The sequence below is a fragment of the Ochlerotatus camptorhynchus genome, unplaced genomic scaffold (genome assembly GCF_037179485.1).
Source record: "Ochlerotatus camptorhynchus isolate MF236.1 unplaced genomic scaffold, CSIRO-AGI_Acam_v1.1 ptg000108l, whole genome shotgun sequence".
Lineage (NCBI taxonomy): Eukaryota > Metazoa > Arthropoda > Insecta > Diptera > Culicidae > Ochlerotatus > Ochlerotatus camptorhynchus.
This window is the reverse complement of record NW_027040598.1, coordinates 1,614,152-1,629,768: the sequence shown is the minus strand read 5'-3', so window position 1 is coordinate 1,629,768 and position 15,617 is coordinate 1,614,152. Positions and strand designations below refer to the sequence as shown.

Sequence of the window (15,617 nt, the reverse complement as noted above, 5' to 3'; positions counted from 1 at the left end):
AAGTGGTGAGCCAATTTAAAATCGTTAGTTTCGTATTGATTGTTGGTTGTACTGCTTTAAGCTAGTACCACAAATTGTACGTTTTGAGGTACTTGATTAAAGGAGTACAACGGTACTAACATAGAGGTAACTCTAAGACCACTGGGTCCCGAAGAAAATCATTATTATTTTTGGCTCACTCAGTACCAGAACAACGGTCCCAAGCAGTCCCAAGCTATTTCACTCACCCCTGCATGTTCTGCATGAATCCACACACCCCTGATGTTATCTGTCAAACTTTCATAGCGAATCAAAACAAACATAGTGTAGTAATAGAATTTCAACTAGAATAGGGTACGTTAATCGTTTGCTTGGGACCAATAGGCTACTAAAGTGGTGAGCCAATTTAAAATCGTTAGTTTCGTATTGATTGTTGGTACTAATTTGTATGTCTGTCTGTGGTATAATTTTGAATGGCCGTGGTACAAATTCACTGGGGTGTAAAATGCGATGAAAAAATGTTGTGTTCTAATCACACCACACCCCTGCCAACTGAGATTTGACAGCAGCTGTCTTGTTCTTTGTGTTGTTAAAAACTCATCGCCCGACCCGACGTCCGTGCGTCAGTCGGTGTTTGTTTGTTTTTTGTACGTGCGGTTGATGTGTCTGTGCGCTGCCTGCACGATCATTATCTTTTTGTGTAGTCGTCTGTTCACTTCACTTGCTGGAACTGGTCGCGAATCGCGATTTCCATTCATTTCGTGTCTTGATCTCGGCTTAGCCACTCCGCGGCTACTTTTCTCTCGTATCTACTACGAACTGTAATTACATTGTGCAATTATAGGCTCCATTGCCCGTCGTCCACTGTAAGTCGGTCGAGTGGTGTAGTTCGGTTGTTGTGATAGTGCGGCCTAATTCCGTACGTTTACAGAACAGTGATAACGTAGTGTAATCATCCGAGACGAAATTGAACAACAGTAACAAAATGGGTGTACCGAAGGTCTACGTCGTCGGGGTCGGAATGACCAAAGTAAGTTTCAATTTTTTTTTCGTTGCTTCATACCATTTTCTCGTGCAACGCAGCTCATTTCATGACTATAATGTTGTTGAGAATACAGCAGGTTATATGGATGGTAATTGTATAATGATGAAACACTACGTATGCGAAAAGCGAAGGTTTTTTTTAGGGGAGAGTGGAGACGAGCAAGCTCTGTTGGGTTTCCTTGCATTCTTCCAAATTTAGTTAGATACATGAAAACATTGCATGGAGGTCACTAATTACCTTAACTCTCTGACATAACATCTCGTGCATCATTGAGATGTCTGTATACCAATCTGCTAAGTCATTAAGTCAGGTGAAACTACTGCTTTAAACACTTAAACTAGTTTACGACACTTACCTAGAATCGGTATGAGAACACTCAAGTGTTCAATTCTATTGAACTCAACCTTTGAACCCGGCTATTATCACGTGTGCTTGATCTGTGCTTCCCGCCTTGTATATAGACGTAAGCTCACACTACAGATCCAAATCACTGTTAATCACTTTGAAACTTCTTTCATTCAATGAACAATTCCACTTCCGAACTAACGATCGATCAACAACCCGCTCGCGGCTCCAGTAGACTAACTAACTGAGTGGCTACTACTGACGATGGTAAACTCTTCAGAACAACTCCGCCACTAGTAAATAAAAAAGCAATAATTAAAGCCAAATGACCTTTCATCTTCTTTGTCCATAAATAATATCGAATGTGACGCGCGCTGATGGCTGCGAACTTGGGAGAGAAACGACGAACTTCAGCAACCGGCCACTGACTTGGTCACAATTAGCATACCAACTTGCTTTGCTTTAGCGATCGAAGGGGGTTGCTCTTATTGTTTTTCATTTGTATCGGATATTCGATACTACGAATCGAAGCCGATTGTATGCGTTTCTATGGGGAATACGGTGTTAGCGAGCGTGCTTCCGACACCTGAGGTTTCTCCATACAATACTCACTGGAAGCAGAACCCATTGGTAGTAAGTATGAATGTACAAGTCATAGCTGCTTAAACAGGGGAAGCGCGGTCGCAGAGTCCATCAAGCGATTACGTTTCACCTTACCAACTACAACTACTGAAGAGACACACTACAAAATGCTGCAAACCGGTAAAGTTATGTAACGGGCAATATGGGTGGCTTCGAAGGAGAACGGAACCACACGTGTTTTATGAGGGAAGATATTGTGCCGTGTCAGTGATGTTCAATTTTGGTGACTTGGAATTCAAATCAATCATGATGGGCAGAGGGAAAAAAAACTCGTTAAACTGCTTACTAATAAATGACCGACTCAGTGGTGTGACGTAGTTGTGGTCATTACTTTTAATAAATCAGATGCCAGTATGATTGTAAACTTCAAGGTTTTGCAGTCTTCCGCGTTTTTGTTTGCTATGTGGTGAATTTTGGTTGTACACTGCCGTTCAATCTTACCCAGTGACTGAGTAAATTTGTATTGCTATCTCTCTTTTTTCTTAGGGAAATTTACTCAGTTTTCATAAAAACCTGGGGTTACTCAAAGCTATGAATAGCAATACAAATGTCTTATTCAATACTCAGGACTAACGTTCATCTTAAAACACCTCTGAAGTGGTCAGTTTGCCTTGCAATCGAATCGTAAAATGGATGGAAATTAATATTTGGTCGGAGATCTCTTTTGGAAGCTGGCACTGGTTGAGGGACTACAAGAGGTCGGTCTGGACTTCAAAGGTTGAGGCTGGTCTTATTTCTAAATGTCTAGAGCAGGGCTGACAGGCTGTGTGTGAACCGAAAAAAGCCGGCAATTCGAATTCACCGGGAAAAACCCTTGAATTTCACTGACAAATCGGGAAAAATATACTTCATCCTCTCTTCGAAAATAAAAAAAAAAGATTTTGGACTTTAAAGAAAAAAAAACTCAAGCGGCCTGGGCTGGACAAGATTTTCAGGGTATAGTCGCTCAGAAACATTATTAAAATAATTTTAGCAATCTTGAGGAGATTTAAGAATGATTTCTAGGGAACACCAAAGTACTAAAGTAGGTATTTCAGAAGAAAAAAATCCAAGGAAGACCTTTACGTGAGTCATTACGTGTCATTTTCAATGAAAGATCTCACGCGATGCTTTTGTCGCTATCATCAGATGAGAAAACTTCAAAATCTCATCGATTTCGTTGTCATGACAGAACGTTGTGTTGTGTGTTGTGATCATGGTGATTAGCTCTTTTATTGCTGTTACAATTATGTACTTGTACCGAGGAAATCTTAAAAATATATTCACTCTACCGATAACATACGGTTCCTTGCTTAAATGCATCTAAATCAGTTAGAAATGTTGATGTCAAAACCGCATAAGAATTATTCTCATGAGTGCTTGATTATTGGAATATGACAAGAAAGCTAATGATAGGTAGTTTCGTCTCGTGATAGTGAGAGGACCTATTTTCTCATTGTCACATGACGTCCGTGATATTTACCAGTTCTGGTAAAGTCAATCAAAATTGTTCAGAGTAATTTTTTAAGAAGCTCTGTGGAAAAATTTCATGACGATTGTGAAGAGCATTTCCAGGATCCGTGAAAAATAACTAGGGAATCGAGGGTACAAGTTTAAAGGAATACTACGAAAAGTTTTAAGGAAATCACGAGGAATATTTCAACGGCACCTTTAAAAGAGTTTTTGAAGAACTTTAAGGAGAACTCCAGTAGAGTTTCCTACCCGGGACACCCCGGGAAATTTATCATAAACCACGTTTCTCGATACCGGGGAATCTGTCCCAATTTTCCGGGAAACAATTATCAACGATTTTTTTCCGGAAAATGACGAATAAATAATTTGAATCTGACGATCTTATAAGGGAAATCGAAATAATATTCCAGAAGAAGTCGAAATAACTTTCCAAGGGCAGTTAGATGAAATTTCTGGGAGAGGCCAGGAGAACTCTAGGGGAAATCAGAAAACATTTCCATGCAAAGCCAAAAATAATTATCAAAGAAATCCGAATAAAGTTCCGGCGATGTTTAAAAAACTTCTGGGGTAGTTAAAACGGATTGAATAGAAACTTCCAATTAAAGTTTCAATAAAATTGCTATAGAATTTTGATGGACGTGTTAGCGGAAGTCAAAATAAGCTATTGTGGAAGGCGGAAGGACTTGGACTGGAAGAAGCTTCCGATGAAATCCGATGAAAATATCTTGAAAAGTTGAAAGAAATTTTTAAATATTTTCGGAGTCAAAAGAAACTCCCGAGTGTAGTCGTAAAAAAAAAAATCCGGAACAAGTCGAATGAACAATTGGAGGCAGTTCGAAAAAAAACCATGGGAGCAACAATATTAAAATGAAGTAGTTGACTATTCTATATTCTGAAAATCGCTCTAAATAAACATTTTGATCAACAACTGTCTTAAATTCAGCTTAATACTTATCTAGTTGCTGGACTAAAATATTTCACAGTTTCGGGAATTCCCTAGATAAGCCATCAACTGTTTCTTGTTTCTCGGGAAGCCAAAAATGTCCGGGAAATGCAAACACTAGCGAGTTTTCAGAAGAATTTAGAGCTCCAAGATTATTCTGAGCAAAATTTTATGTAAATTCAGAGATTAATTGCATGTTACAAAGAAATTAAAATGGATTTCCAGAAAGAACCTCTTTTATTTTAAAAGAATTCTGAAAAGAACTCTGATGGGGAATTATTCTAAAGGATATGCTTAAGAACAATCCAACCCTATACAGAGTTTTGAGCGAATTTTCAAGGTAGTTACATATAGACACATTTGAAGACCTGGAACACAAAACCAAATTCAACATCCAGGAAAAATGTTACTGTCTTAGTAATGACCCATTTAGCCTAGTGATCTCTTTGGCTCAATCGCATTGGGTTTTATCGAAGACAATAAATCAAGAAGACTGGCAACTCTTCCATTGTCTCGTACGACCGCTATGAGACAGGTACAATCGCGTCATCTGCCGCTCAAAGGTAAATGCTTCCAACGAATTTGATAGCAAAGATTACATCCTCATAAGAAAGGTTTGTGTATTTGCTCATTTCTCTATACGTTACTTCCACCTTCGCTCAAGCGCAGCGCTACTGTATCTGTCGCTTGGATTCTGGCAAAGTTGCCAGTCTTCTTGATATGATGTCTTTGGTGTTAGGGTGTTAGTCTATGGTAATCCCGTGCCTTCACTGATTAGGTTATCTAAGACCTTGTGCTGGAAGTGGTCTTAATTCCGCCTATTGCCTCTTAACTTGCTTGAAAGATTCTCTAAACTTGGCATAATGGTTCTTACCCTCGAAGACATGTGAACCAGAGTCCCGCCAAAAGAAAACTGTTGCGGTCAAGCAGCACTGTTTGTGATTTATTTTTCGTTAGAGTAAACGGCAACCATATTTTTTACGTTAGCATCGGATGACTTATAAATACCACAATGTACTAAATAAACCGAAGTAATGTTTTTCATCTAAAATTACTACACGGCGAATGAGAACGACTCAAATTTGAGTTTAGTTCACTCATAATCGCCAAAAGTGCAGGAACTCAGCGATGAGTAAAGTTTGTCTCATGGTTTCCTGTGGAAAACCTAAAAAATCTGCCGGAAAATGAGGAAATTGACGAAAATTTTATTCAGTCTCGGAGTAGTACCAATAGAATGAGTGAATCCAATCTTTACTTTTCTCAAATTCGGGATTTTTTCCCTGGAAAATCCTGGAAAAACCTGGGAAAACGAGGCAAATTAACTCATCGCTGAGTTCCTGCACTTTTGGCGATTATGAGTGAACTAAACTCAAATTTGAGTCGTTCTCATTCGCCGTGTAGGTTAGGTTAGGTTATCTTTATTAGCGAGACTTTCAGCCAGAGGCTGGTTCATCTCTTGACGAATATTGGGGAATCCAGAAGGCCCCCTAGTGCCAGAGTTTGAAATAGCGGTGGGGAGCCAGAAGGGACCCCCTAGTTGTAGAGTTGATGAGGTGGGGTATCCAAAAGGGACCCACTAATAAAGAGGAGTGGACAGTCCAGAAGAGACCTCCTCTAAAATTACTAAAATATTGTCACTAATGAATGAAATACTTGTAGGTCACTGGCTGTGGGATCAATAATGTTTTTTTACTTTGCTTGTTTGGTACCCCGCTTGACAGTTCGATTGGGACTTCTGGCTACACTCTTGGCGGGACTCTTATTATAACATTAACTCTGATATGAACTTGCTCTGACTCTCTAAGCGTGACTGCTATTCACTGTATGGGTTCAATCACAGCCGAGGTCGGTGGGATTATTCTGAGTCATAAAAATCCCAGGTCACGTCTTCCTTCGGAAGGGAAGTAAAGTCTGGTCAACTTAGAATCTGGACACGTAAAACCAGGTGTTTCTCGGGATTAAATTGACGTGCAAAATGCAATTTAGTCCAGTTATTGTACTTTCATAAAAAAATTACAAAATTACTCCGTTCGGATGAACTAGCGGACTTTCTTTGGAATACCTGCCATTATCTACCACACACTGATCTGGTCATCAGCGGCCATTTTTTCAGTTTCCGGGCGAATCGACGAAAACAAACTTGAAATTGCTGGGGATAGCACCCCGTGCTGTGGCCAGATAGAACTTGTGTCCGGGAACCTGCCTGAAATCCTTCTTAACATAGATTTCGTGTTCTAGCTACTAAATTCTGCTTCATCGATCTGTTCGGTTGCTTGGAGGCACGGAATGAACGGTAACCTACTCACAGGCGGATCCTCCGGACAGTACTATGGCTGGCACCAGTGCTGAGATTTGTCATTGTCATTGATAGACTTTCGCGCGATATTGACAAAATTGTTTATCACGTAGTCACTGATAAAATTGATTCTCAAAAAAACCTTTGTCAAAATCTCATTCATTTTTTCGTCAATGACAAAGATTCACCTGGCAACAAAACGTTTACTTTCGTGCATTCTGTGTCCCATTATCCAAGCAGTTCAGGACGTAGATGCTTGTTCACTTAAACGGTTCCATGTATTTTTTTTGTTCATATAAATTATTTCGTTGCAAATTTAGCTAATAAAAAAATCTGCACATGTTCGTCACTGACAGCATTGTCACTGACAATTTGCATGGTTTGCCTCGACGATGACTGTTAGCTCAAATGAGTGACCGAATTTTTAGTATCACCATGTATTGTCGAGATTTTGCAGCACTGGCACCGTATTTTTTGGCGACATTCCGATCTGGGTTTCTCTTGATCGACCTAAACAACTTCCAGTTCAGCTGCCGATCCGAAGTTCCAGCACGACGTTTGCTTTGAACCTACCGGGCCACACTCTTACAATCACGGAACCGCTTGAGAACATCTCCAACGATATAAACGGTAATTTTCAACATTTTCGCGATATTTCGAATTGACTACGTCGGGATCAATTTTCTTTTCTCGTCTTCCATCTATTTAGTACAACTTTTTTAATACTGCTCGTAGGTATCGAGACAAAACTTTCACCACTGAAACACGTGTACTTTCAAAACAAATCGTTGTCAAAACATTCATAATCCGACAACTGCTATAGAATAAATAAAGTTTCTTAAAGGATCCTAAGTGGACCAGACTTTAAAGCCGTTGGTCTTCAGCCCATGTGTGTTGATGAGTGCGCGATATCCTACACAGGTGTGGAAGCTGTGTTCCTACACATTCGATTGTCACCAATGGATGGCAATCGAAGTCCATCGGTGATAAGCACTAAATTGCGGAACATAGACCGACGTTAAATAAAGGAATTAATAAGAAAACGACTCTCTAAGCTTACCCATGATATCCTCTAGACATGTCCTTGAGTATCCAATCTTGCCCCAAAAACACTTAGGACTTAGCCCCTGGAAATTATCTGGTCTTAGTATGTCTAAATGTGAAGTATAAGCAACAATCAATTCGAAACTAACGATTTTAAATTGGTTCACTACTTGACTAGCCTATTGGTCCCAAGCAAATCGATTAACGTACCCCATTCTAGTATAAATTCCAGTACTACACGGTAAGAAAAAATACTCAAAATTAAGTTAAAAAAACTCAACGTTGGGTTCTATCATTTGAGGTCCGCCGTTGAGTGAATCAGAAAAGCGGCGTTGGTTAAAATTTACTCAACTATTGAGTAATAATAAATGAACTCAAATATAAGTTTATTCTCATTGAGGTTGCTTTTATGCGCCTTTAACCATTTCATTTTCACAAGCGTTGATAGACGAGTGGTCAACCCACGGGCCCCGTAATCTCAACGTCCATGGTTCGGTTCCAGTCTGCTCCGTTTTATTATTTTTTTTGTCAACTTGGTCAACGCCAGGATTACTCAAAATTGAGTTTTCTTCTTTAACTTAATTTTACCTAGCCCCACGGAAGCCACGTGATGAGTGAAAGGAACTCAATTTTGGGTACTTTTTTCTTACCGTGTACACTATGTTTGTTTTGATTCGCTATGAAAGTTTGACAGATAAAATGAGGGGTTCGTGGATTTTCCAATGTTTCGAGGGGTGCATCGATTAGCTTGGGACCGAAGATAGTACCAGAGCTGAGCCATAAAGTTGAGCTCGTTTCTTCGGGACCTTCTGGTCTTAGAGTTACCTCTATGGTATAAGCACTGTAAGCCTTCTGACTTCTCCCATCCCTAATAAAAAATAACCATAAACGAACGATAACCCAAATCATTGAACTATTCCACAAATGGTTTGGATGATACCCAGAACACGTCGTTAAGCAAATTAACCATACAATTTTTATTAGGGTTAACAGCCATGGAAATTCATAGATTTGTCCGGAAGATCCTATGAGCTTGCTTGGAATCCTCTCAGTTTTTACTAGATCCAAAACCGTGGAGTTCGTTTAGACTTGTCCTAGAGGCCAAGAATAGTTCTCTGGACTATGTCTACGGGGTCTACGATGCTTGTCACAGTAATAGAGATAAATAAACATGTTTTGACAATGAAACCCATGTTGAATTCTGGAATTGTCGATTTACAACAATCAATCTGTAAATCCAAAGAAATAATATTTCAAATTACTAAAAATTTCTAGACATCAAACTTTTTTTACCGGCGTTTAAATTAATCGTTAAATGTGTGTTCGGTGAATAACAAGCGAGTTTGAAATCAGTTTGTCTATTGATCTTTCTTTGACGACTCTTGAATAACAAAAATAGCTTCTGAAGTGAATGGTTTGAAATCCAGCAAATATGTCAGGTGCCTTTAACTTTTAATCTTGCTTTCAACCAAAAAACAAACCAAAGGCTTCATGACTGAGCCATTTTCTCCGCCTAGTACAGATATCATACGCCATATCACCGCTGCACAAACAATTAAATTCATCACTTTTTATAACCATCCTCCAAGATAAAGCGCTTGAACTTTCATCCATTCGACGGCTTTATCTGCGATGATTTGCTATTTCTGTCTTATCAGGCCAAGCTTGTTTTGACCCGATTTTGAACCGCTCTCACTATGTTGATTCCTAAAATCCAAAGTTCGAGAAACCCGGCCGCCGGGAGAACTTTGACTATCCACAGATGGCCAAGGAAGCCGTCACGAAGGCACTGAAGGATGCCCGGATCCAGTACCAGGACGTCCAGCAGGCCACCGTCGGTTACGTGTACGGGGATTCGACCTGCGGACAGCGCGCGCTGTACGAGATCGGATTCACCGGTATTCCGATCTACAACGTCAACAACAACTGCTCGACGGGTTCGACAGCTCTGCTGTTGGCCAAGCAGCTGATCGAAACCGGAAACAACGATTGTGTCTTAGCGCTTGGGTTCGAGAAGATGGAGCGCGGTTCGCTGACGTCCAAGTATATGGATCGTACCAATCCCGTTGAGCTGTTGGTGACTGCCATGGCGGAGAAGCATGACATTACGGGGGCTCCCATCTCGGCACAGTTGTTCGGCAATGCCGGAGTGGAACATATGAAGAAGTACGGTACAAAGCCGGAACATTTCGCCAAGATTGCTTACAAAAATCACAAACATTCCACCAACAACCCGTAAGTGGTATTCATTTAAGGTTTTCGGTCTAGATCGGTGGCGCTGTGGTTGCCTACATTTAGGCGTACATTATGTTTCTTGCAGCTATTCGCAGTTCCAAGATGAGTATTCGTTCGACCAGATCGTCAAGTCGACACAGGTGCATGAATTCCTCACGAAGCTACAGTGCTGTCCCACGAGTGACGGATCCGCGTGCTGTATCGTCGCTTCAGAAAGTTTCGTGAAACGGCACGGTTTGGAGTCGCAAGCTGTGGAGATTGTTGCTATGGAAATGTCGACCGATCTGCCGTCGTCATTCGGTGTAAGTTTTCTCTAGATTCTTGTTTAGGGAACGTGCAATTCAACAATCTGATAATTTTAGGAGGGAAGTGCAATGAAGATTGTTGGTTACGACATGACCCGTAACGCAGCCGAGAAGGTCTTTGCCAAGACGAACTACAAACCACTGGACGTTGATGTGGTGGAATTGCATGATTGCTTCTCTGCGAACGAGTTGATCACTTATGAGGCCCTTGGTCTGTGCCAACCGGGCAAAGCTGCGGAATTCATCGACCGCGGGGACAATACCTATGGAGGTCGTGTTGTTGTCAATCCAAGTGGGGGGTTGATTTCCAAGGGACATCCTCTGGGTGCTACTGGGCTGGCCCAGTGTAGCGAACTATGCTGGCAACTGCGAGGCCAGGCCGATAAGCGACAGGTTAAGGGAGCCAAATTGGCCCTGCAACACAACATTGGGCTGGGTGGTGCTGCTGTAGTAGGTCTGTATCGACTAGGTTTCCCGTACGCCAAAAATCCAATCAACATGAATTTGACGGCGGCGGGTAAGATCAAGGATACGCCTGAAGGTTTCCTAGTCGCGCCGTACATGAAACTACTGGAGGAGGCGATGGCTGATGATAAGGAAAACTTGATCGAGAAGGTGCGTGGCATCTACGGCTTCAAGGTCACCAACGGACCCGATGGAGCTGAGGGATACTGGGTCATCAATGCCAAGACCGGAAAGGGCTTGGTTACCTACAAGGGAACGGGTAAGGATACACTGTTTGAACAAACCACATTTCGACTGTTATCGTATTATTATTTTTTAGATAAACCCGACGTAACCTTCATCATCAACGACATCGATGTGGTGGATCTAATTTCCGGCAAGTTGAACCCGCAAAAGGCCTTCTTCCAGGGTAAGGTGAAAGTGCAAGGCAACATGGGCCTGGCCATGAAGTTGGTGGATCTGCAGAAGCGTGCAAATTCCCGCATCGAGGAACTCCGGGCAAAACTGTAAACTAGTTTTGGTTGTTAGTATATCAGTAAAAAATTAAAAGATGATGAAATGCAACATGTATTTTTCCATTTATTTTGGTTCCGTCGTGGCATTTTTAAAATGTGGTGATTTTTGTACACTAGCTACAGATATTTTTTTTAATAAATTTTTTTATAACACCGGTGATAGTTGACTACAATACGAAACGTTGTTTTATTGAATCCGAAAACTTACACGGTAAAAAAAAATATTCTGCTTAATCTTTCTTAATGAACATGTGCATTAGAGGTACATTTGACAGCTATCTTAACACTAATATTACAGTCTACAACGTTTCGATATATTCGAACAAGGGTTTTTACCCTAGTTGGTTTTGACTTTCGGCTCACTGAAAGCGGAAACACCCCGACAACAAATACGCTTGATCAACCAGAACCAGCACAGGTGGTACACAAAGTTGAACGCGTGCAAAGCAAAGTTCACATCCAGCATATGGTACACGTACCACGGCAGTTCGGTTGAGTAGGATTTGGCCAGCGGAAGGCCTCCGGTGGCTACCACGTGCTCGCACCACCAGACCGCCGTCTGGACCGGGCTCATCGGTCGGTTACGGTAGGAGAATGAAACCTGCTTGGCATTCTCCATCGTAGCCGGCTCGAGGGCCTTCTTCAGCGATTCGAACACCGTATCGCGGGTGATTTGTTCGTACGGCAGAACGACGCCCATTCCTCGGTGTGCCAGGGCGGCAGCGTTATTGTACTGGAAAGGTAAATGACGTAGATTAGGCATGCAATTATAGACTTCTTGTCATTTCCCATCATACCTGATCTCCATACATGGGAGTGGCGACCACCGGAACGCCACAGTAGGCAGTTTCGGAACTTCCTAGCAGTCCACCGTGGCTCATGAAGACACGAACCTTTGGATGACCTGTGATAGGAATAAGATGGAGATACGTGCAATAATTAGTATGTATGTCACGAGAAAATAACGCCCATTACTCACTAAACGGACGTGACTAATTCAAAATATGAATTCCGTTGAATAATCATGTATATACTATACTCATTATAGTTTAAAACAAACATCTGAAGATGGGTGGAGAATCAAGATGATCATACATATTTGTAATAATTAATAGTAGAGGTATGCGGTATGAAAACCCGAATTGTTGGGCTCAAGTCTATGAAAACTCTAAGAAATTGGATTTTTTCAGCTTATTGTAAACGTGTGCTTCTCCCTATGAATTCAAGTTTTTGACTTATTTACTTCAGAATTGTCCGTAATCATACATTTAGTTCTAACCTATGTTTGTCTAATCGAAACCAGTACCAGGTGTTGAGTACTTGGCACTGATGAAGTCTGCAAGTAGTAGACGAAATACGCGTATCTGTCAAAAGATAAGCAATTATAACGGAATTTAAAGGAAATAAACCAACCCACTCAAAGCTCTTCATAAAGGGATTCCGTTAAGAGGTTCGACAAATTTAAAGGATTGATGAAAAATTGCACTAGGTTTGTGCCCAAATTGAACGTTTTAAAATTATTTGATTTCTTTTTGCTGATGATGGTCACTAGACTGATACAAAATTTGAAATTTTCGCTCCACAGTGTTCGAACGGTTTCAAATCGGGTCCTGATTAGCCTCCGAAAGTTTAAACTCATTTAGTGAGAAACTGACTTGGCACAAACCATTTGAAGTTGATATGGAAATTACTATGGGAAAACAAATTTTTTTGTTCATTGTCTTCTACCCTTTTTACATATTGTATTGTTAACAAAGTCTATTGCTATTCTTATGGGAATTTTTATCAGCTACAACTTTGCAGAAGATTTCAGCCAACCGTCATATTAAATAGTTATTAATTGTTTAAGAGATTGATAATCTTATGGCAAGATTAAGCAACTGTATTGTGGGCAACACTGTATTCTGCAGTGTGACATAGTAGCCACTATTTTTGTCCTCTATTCTACGCGCCATAAACACCAATGTTGCCTGCTGAACAGTTGATTGAGCATAATCATAAGACATCACTGACATGAATCATTTATAACTTTTGTTTCTTACATTTGATCGAAAAGTGGTCTTGAACAAAGTTGTAGCTGGGAAAATTTTTAACAAGCTCAGCTATCATTTTCTAAAGTAGAGTTAACTGGTGAATTTTGAATTAGATATGAACTGAAATTATGCTTTCTTCATAGTAATTCCCATATAAACTTCAAATGGTTTGTGCCAAGCCAGTTTCTCACTAAATGAGTTCAAACTTTGGGAGGCTAATCAGGACCCAATTTGGAACCGTTTGAGCACTGTGGAGCGGAAATTTCAAATTTTGCATCAGTCTAATGGTAACATATAGTAATAACTGGAAAACAACTTTCGACCTGATTTCTGGCGACCAATTTTCATCTCACTCTTCGACAATGGCTGAAGCCATCCACAATTTTGAGTGGATCTATGAACGCTCTATGCGCTCATCTGATGCTCTGAAGCCACCCACATCCATCAGCACAAGGGTGGGTTAACTTAACAACCCCCTACTCGCCACAGCTGTGCAAAATTTGATCGAATTTAGGTAAGAGCTGGATATGCGGGAGATCTCTAAAGTTTGTATGGGAAATAGAACAAAGCTGTTCCTCATACCTGTCAAAAATTCAAAAACAGCTCAATTTTGCACAAACCTCGGATATAGATAAAATACACTAAGTGGAACAATGTCGAAAGCTGATTATTATTTGACTTTAGACCAAGTGCTCCGCACATACCTACAAACTCATATATACGCCTGTAGGTATGCGCGGAACACTTGACATAAAGTAAAATAATACCTAATAACTTTTTTCCCAGAAGTCAAATCGATTTGCGATCTTGGACAAAGTTGTTCTGCATAGTATTACGTGGTATTACCAATCTAAGTTCAAGGTTTGGTCAAATTTGAGCCATTTTTGATTTTTTTTATTCCACTTCCCATACAAAATTAAAAATTCTTCTACAAATGGAAATCTTCATCAAATGAATATACAGTAGACTGATGCAAAATTTGAAATTTCCACTCCACAGTGCTCAAACGGTTTCAAATCAGGTCCTGATTAGCCTCCCAAAATTTAAACTCATTTGGTAAGAAACTGACTTGGAACAAACTATTCGAAGTTTACATGGAAATTACTATGGGAAAACCAAACTTTTTGTTCATTGTCTTCTACCCATTTTCCATATTCTATAACTATTCTTACGGGAAATTTTCTAAGCTACAACTTTGCGGAATATCGTTTTTTAGCCAAATGTCAAATTAAATTGTTATTAATTGTTTGAGAGATTGATAATCTTATGGCATGATCAAGCAGCTGTTCTGTGGGCAACACTGTATTCTGCAGTGTGACATAGTAGCCATGATATTTGTGCTCTAATTCTTCGCACCAGAAACACCAATGTTGCCTGCTGAACAGTTGAATGAGCATAATCATAAGACATCAGTGACTTGAATCATTAACAACTTTTGTTCCTTACATTTGATTGAAAGTGGTTTTCAACAAAGTTGTAGCTGAGAAAATTTGCTACAATCACTGTTATAATTTTTAAAAGCATAGTGATGTGGTGAATTGTTTGATAGATATGAACAAAAACATAAGTTTTCCCACAGTAATTCCCATATAAACTTGAAATGGTTTGTGTCAAGTCAGTTTCTTGCTAAAGTAGTTCAAATTTTGGGAGGCAGGACCCAATTTGAAACAGTTTAAGCACTGTGGAGCGAAAATTTGAAATTTTTCATTAGTTTAATATACAGTTACTATTTCCTAATTCGATATTGAAGCGACCATGGAGTTAAGGAGGATATCGGGTTAGGGAGGTAAATTTGGGAAAGGTGTATGGGTAGAGTGGTCCAAGTAGCTTGGAGTTCCATCGAGTTAGGGAGAGTTTCGGCCATTTTGAATCTTGTAAAACTTTCGAAATGGCGGCTTCGATTTTTTTCCAACTATGCAAAGGGGCACTAAGGTGAAAATATCATATGAAAAATGTTCACCTTCTATTATACAAAGGGGAACAATTTTCTCTTACTATGCAAAGGGACACCAAGGTGGAATGGGGCCTCCCTTAGCTCAGTCGGTAAAGGTGCAGCTACAAAGCAAGACCATGCTGGAGGTGGCTGGGTTGGATTCCCAGTCCCGGTCTAGGGTTTTTTTCGGTTCACAATTATACTAATGCAAAAACGGTACAGGCATCGAAAGCTCTTAATTAATAATTGGACCTGGGTTCAATTCCAGTGGGAAGGAACGGGGGGGGGGGGGGGAGTGGTTGTATGTTATTACAAGGCTATTTCGATGGGTTTCGACATATCTCAAATCCCATCTTCCATCAATGTATGAGTTATGTAAGGGAGT

The 15,617-nt window shown here is 40.3% G+C and overlaps 2 protein-coding genes across 3 annotated transcripts in view; one reads left to right on the top strand and one right to left on the bottom strand.

Annotated features, from left to right (window-relative positions):
• Nucleotides 1–733: 733 nt before the first annotated feature.
• Nucleotides 734–11,283, top strand: LOC135699425 (sterol carrier protein 2-like). The gene is made up of 5 exons (XM_065219689.1): nucleotides 734–1,009; nucleotides 9,467–9,981; nucleotides 10,067–10,283; nucleotides 10,344–11,010; nucleotides 11,071–11,283. The coding sequence occupies exons 1-5, from the start codon at nucleotides 965–967 to the stop codon at nucleotides 11,259–11,261; spliced, it is 1,635 nt and encodes a 544-aa protein (XP_065075761.1). The 5' UTR covers nucleotides 734–964; the 3' UTR covers nucleotides 11,262–11,283.
• The window catches only part of LOC135699427 (UDP-glycosyltransferase UGT5-like), a 40,929-nt gene continuing 36,495 nt past the window's right edge, over nucleotides 11,184–15,617 (bottom strand). For both annotated transcript variants that reach the window (XM_065219691.1, XM_065219690.1), the window contains exons 4-5: nucleotides 12,064–12,170; nucleotides 11,184–11,999 (exon numbers count right to left, since the gene is read on the bottom strand). In XM_065219691.1, the coding sequence (XP_065075763.1) occupies nucleotides 11,604–11,999; nucleotides 12,064–12,170 (503 nt within the window). In that variant the 3' untranslated portion in view covers nucleotides 11,184–11,603. The remainder of the gene's footprint in view (nucleotides 12,000–12,063; nucleotides 12,171–15,617) is intronic.

Bases quoted from the DNA above. Each gene is read 5' to 3' on its own strand.
- LOC135699425 (XM_065219689.1), top strand. From the start codon at position 965: ATGGGTGTACCGAAGGTCTACGTCGTCGGGGTCGGAATGACCAAA. The intron at 9,982-10,066 runs GTAAGTGGTATT...TGTTTCTTGCAG, and splicing joins AAACATTCCACCAACAACCC to CTATTCGCAGTTCCAAGATG. The intron at 11,011-11,070 runs GTAAGGATACAC...ATTATTTTTTAG, and splicing joins GGTTACCTACAAGGGAACGG to ATAAACCCGACGTAACCTTC.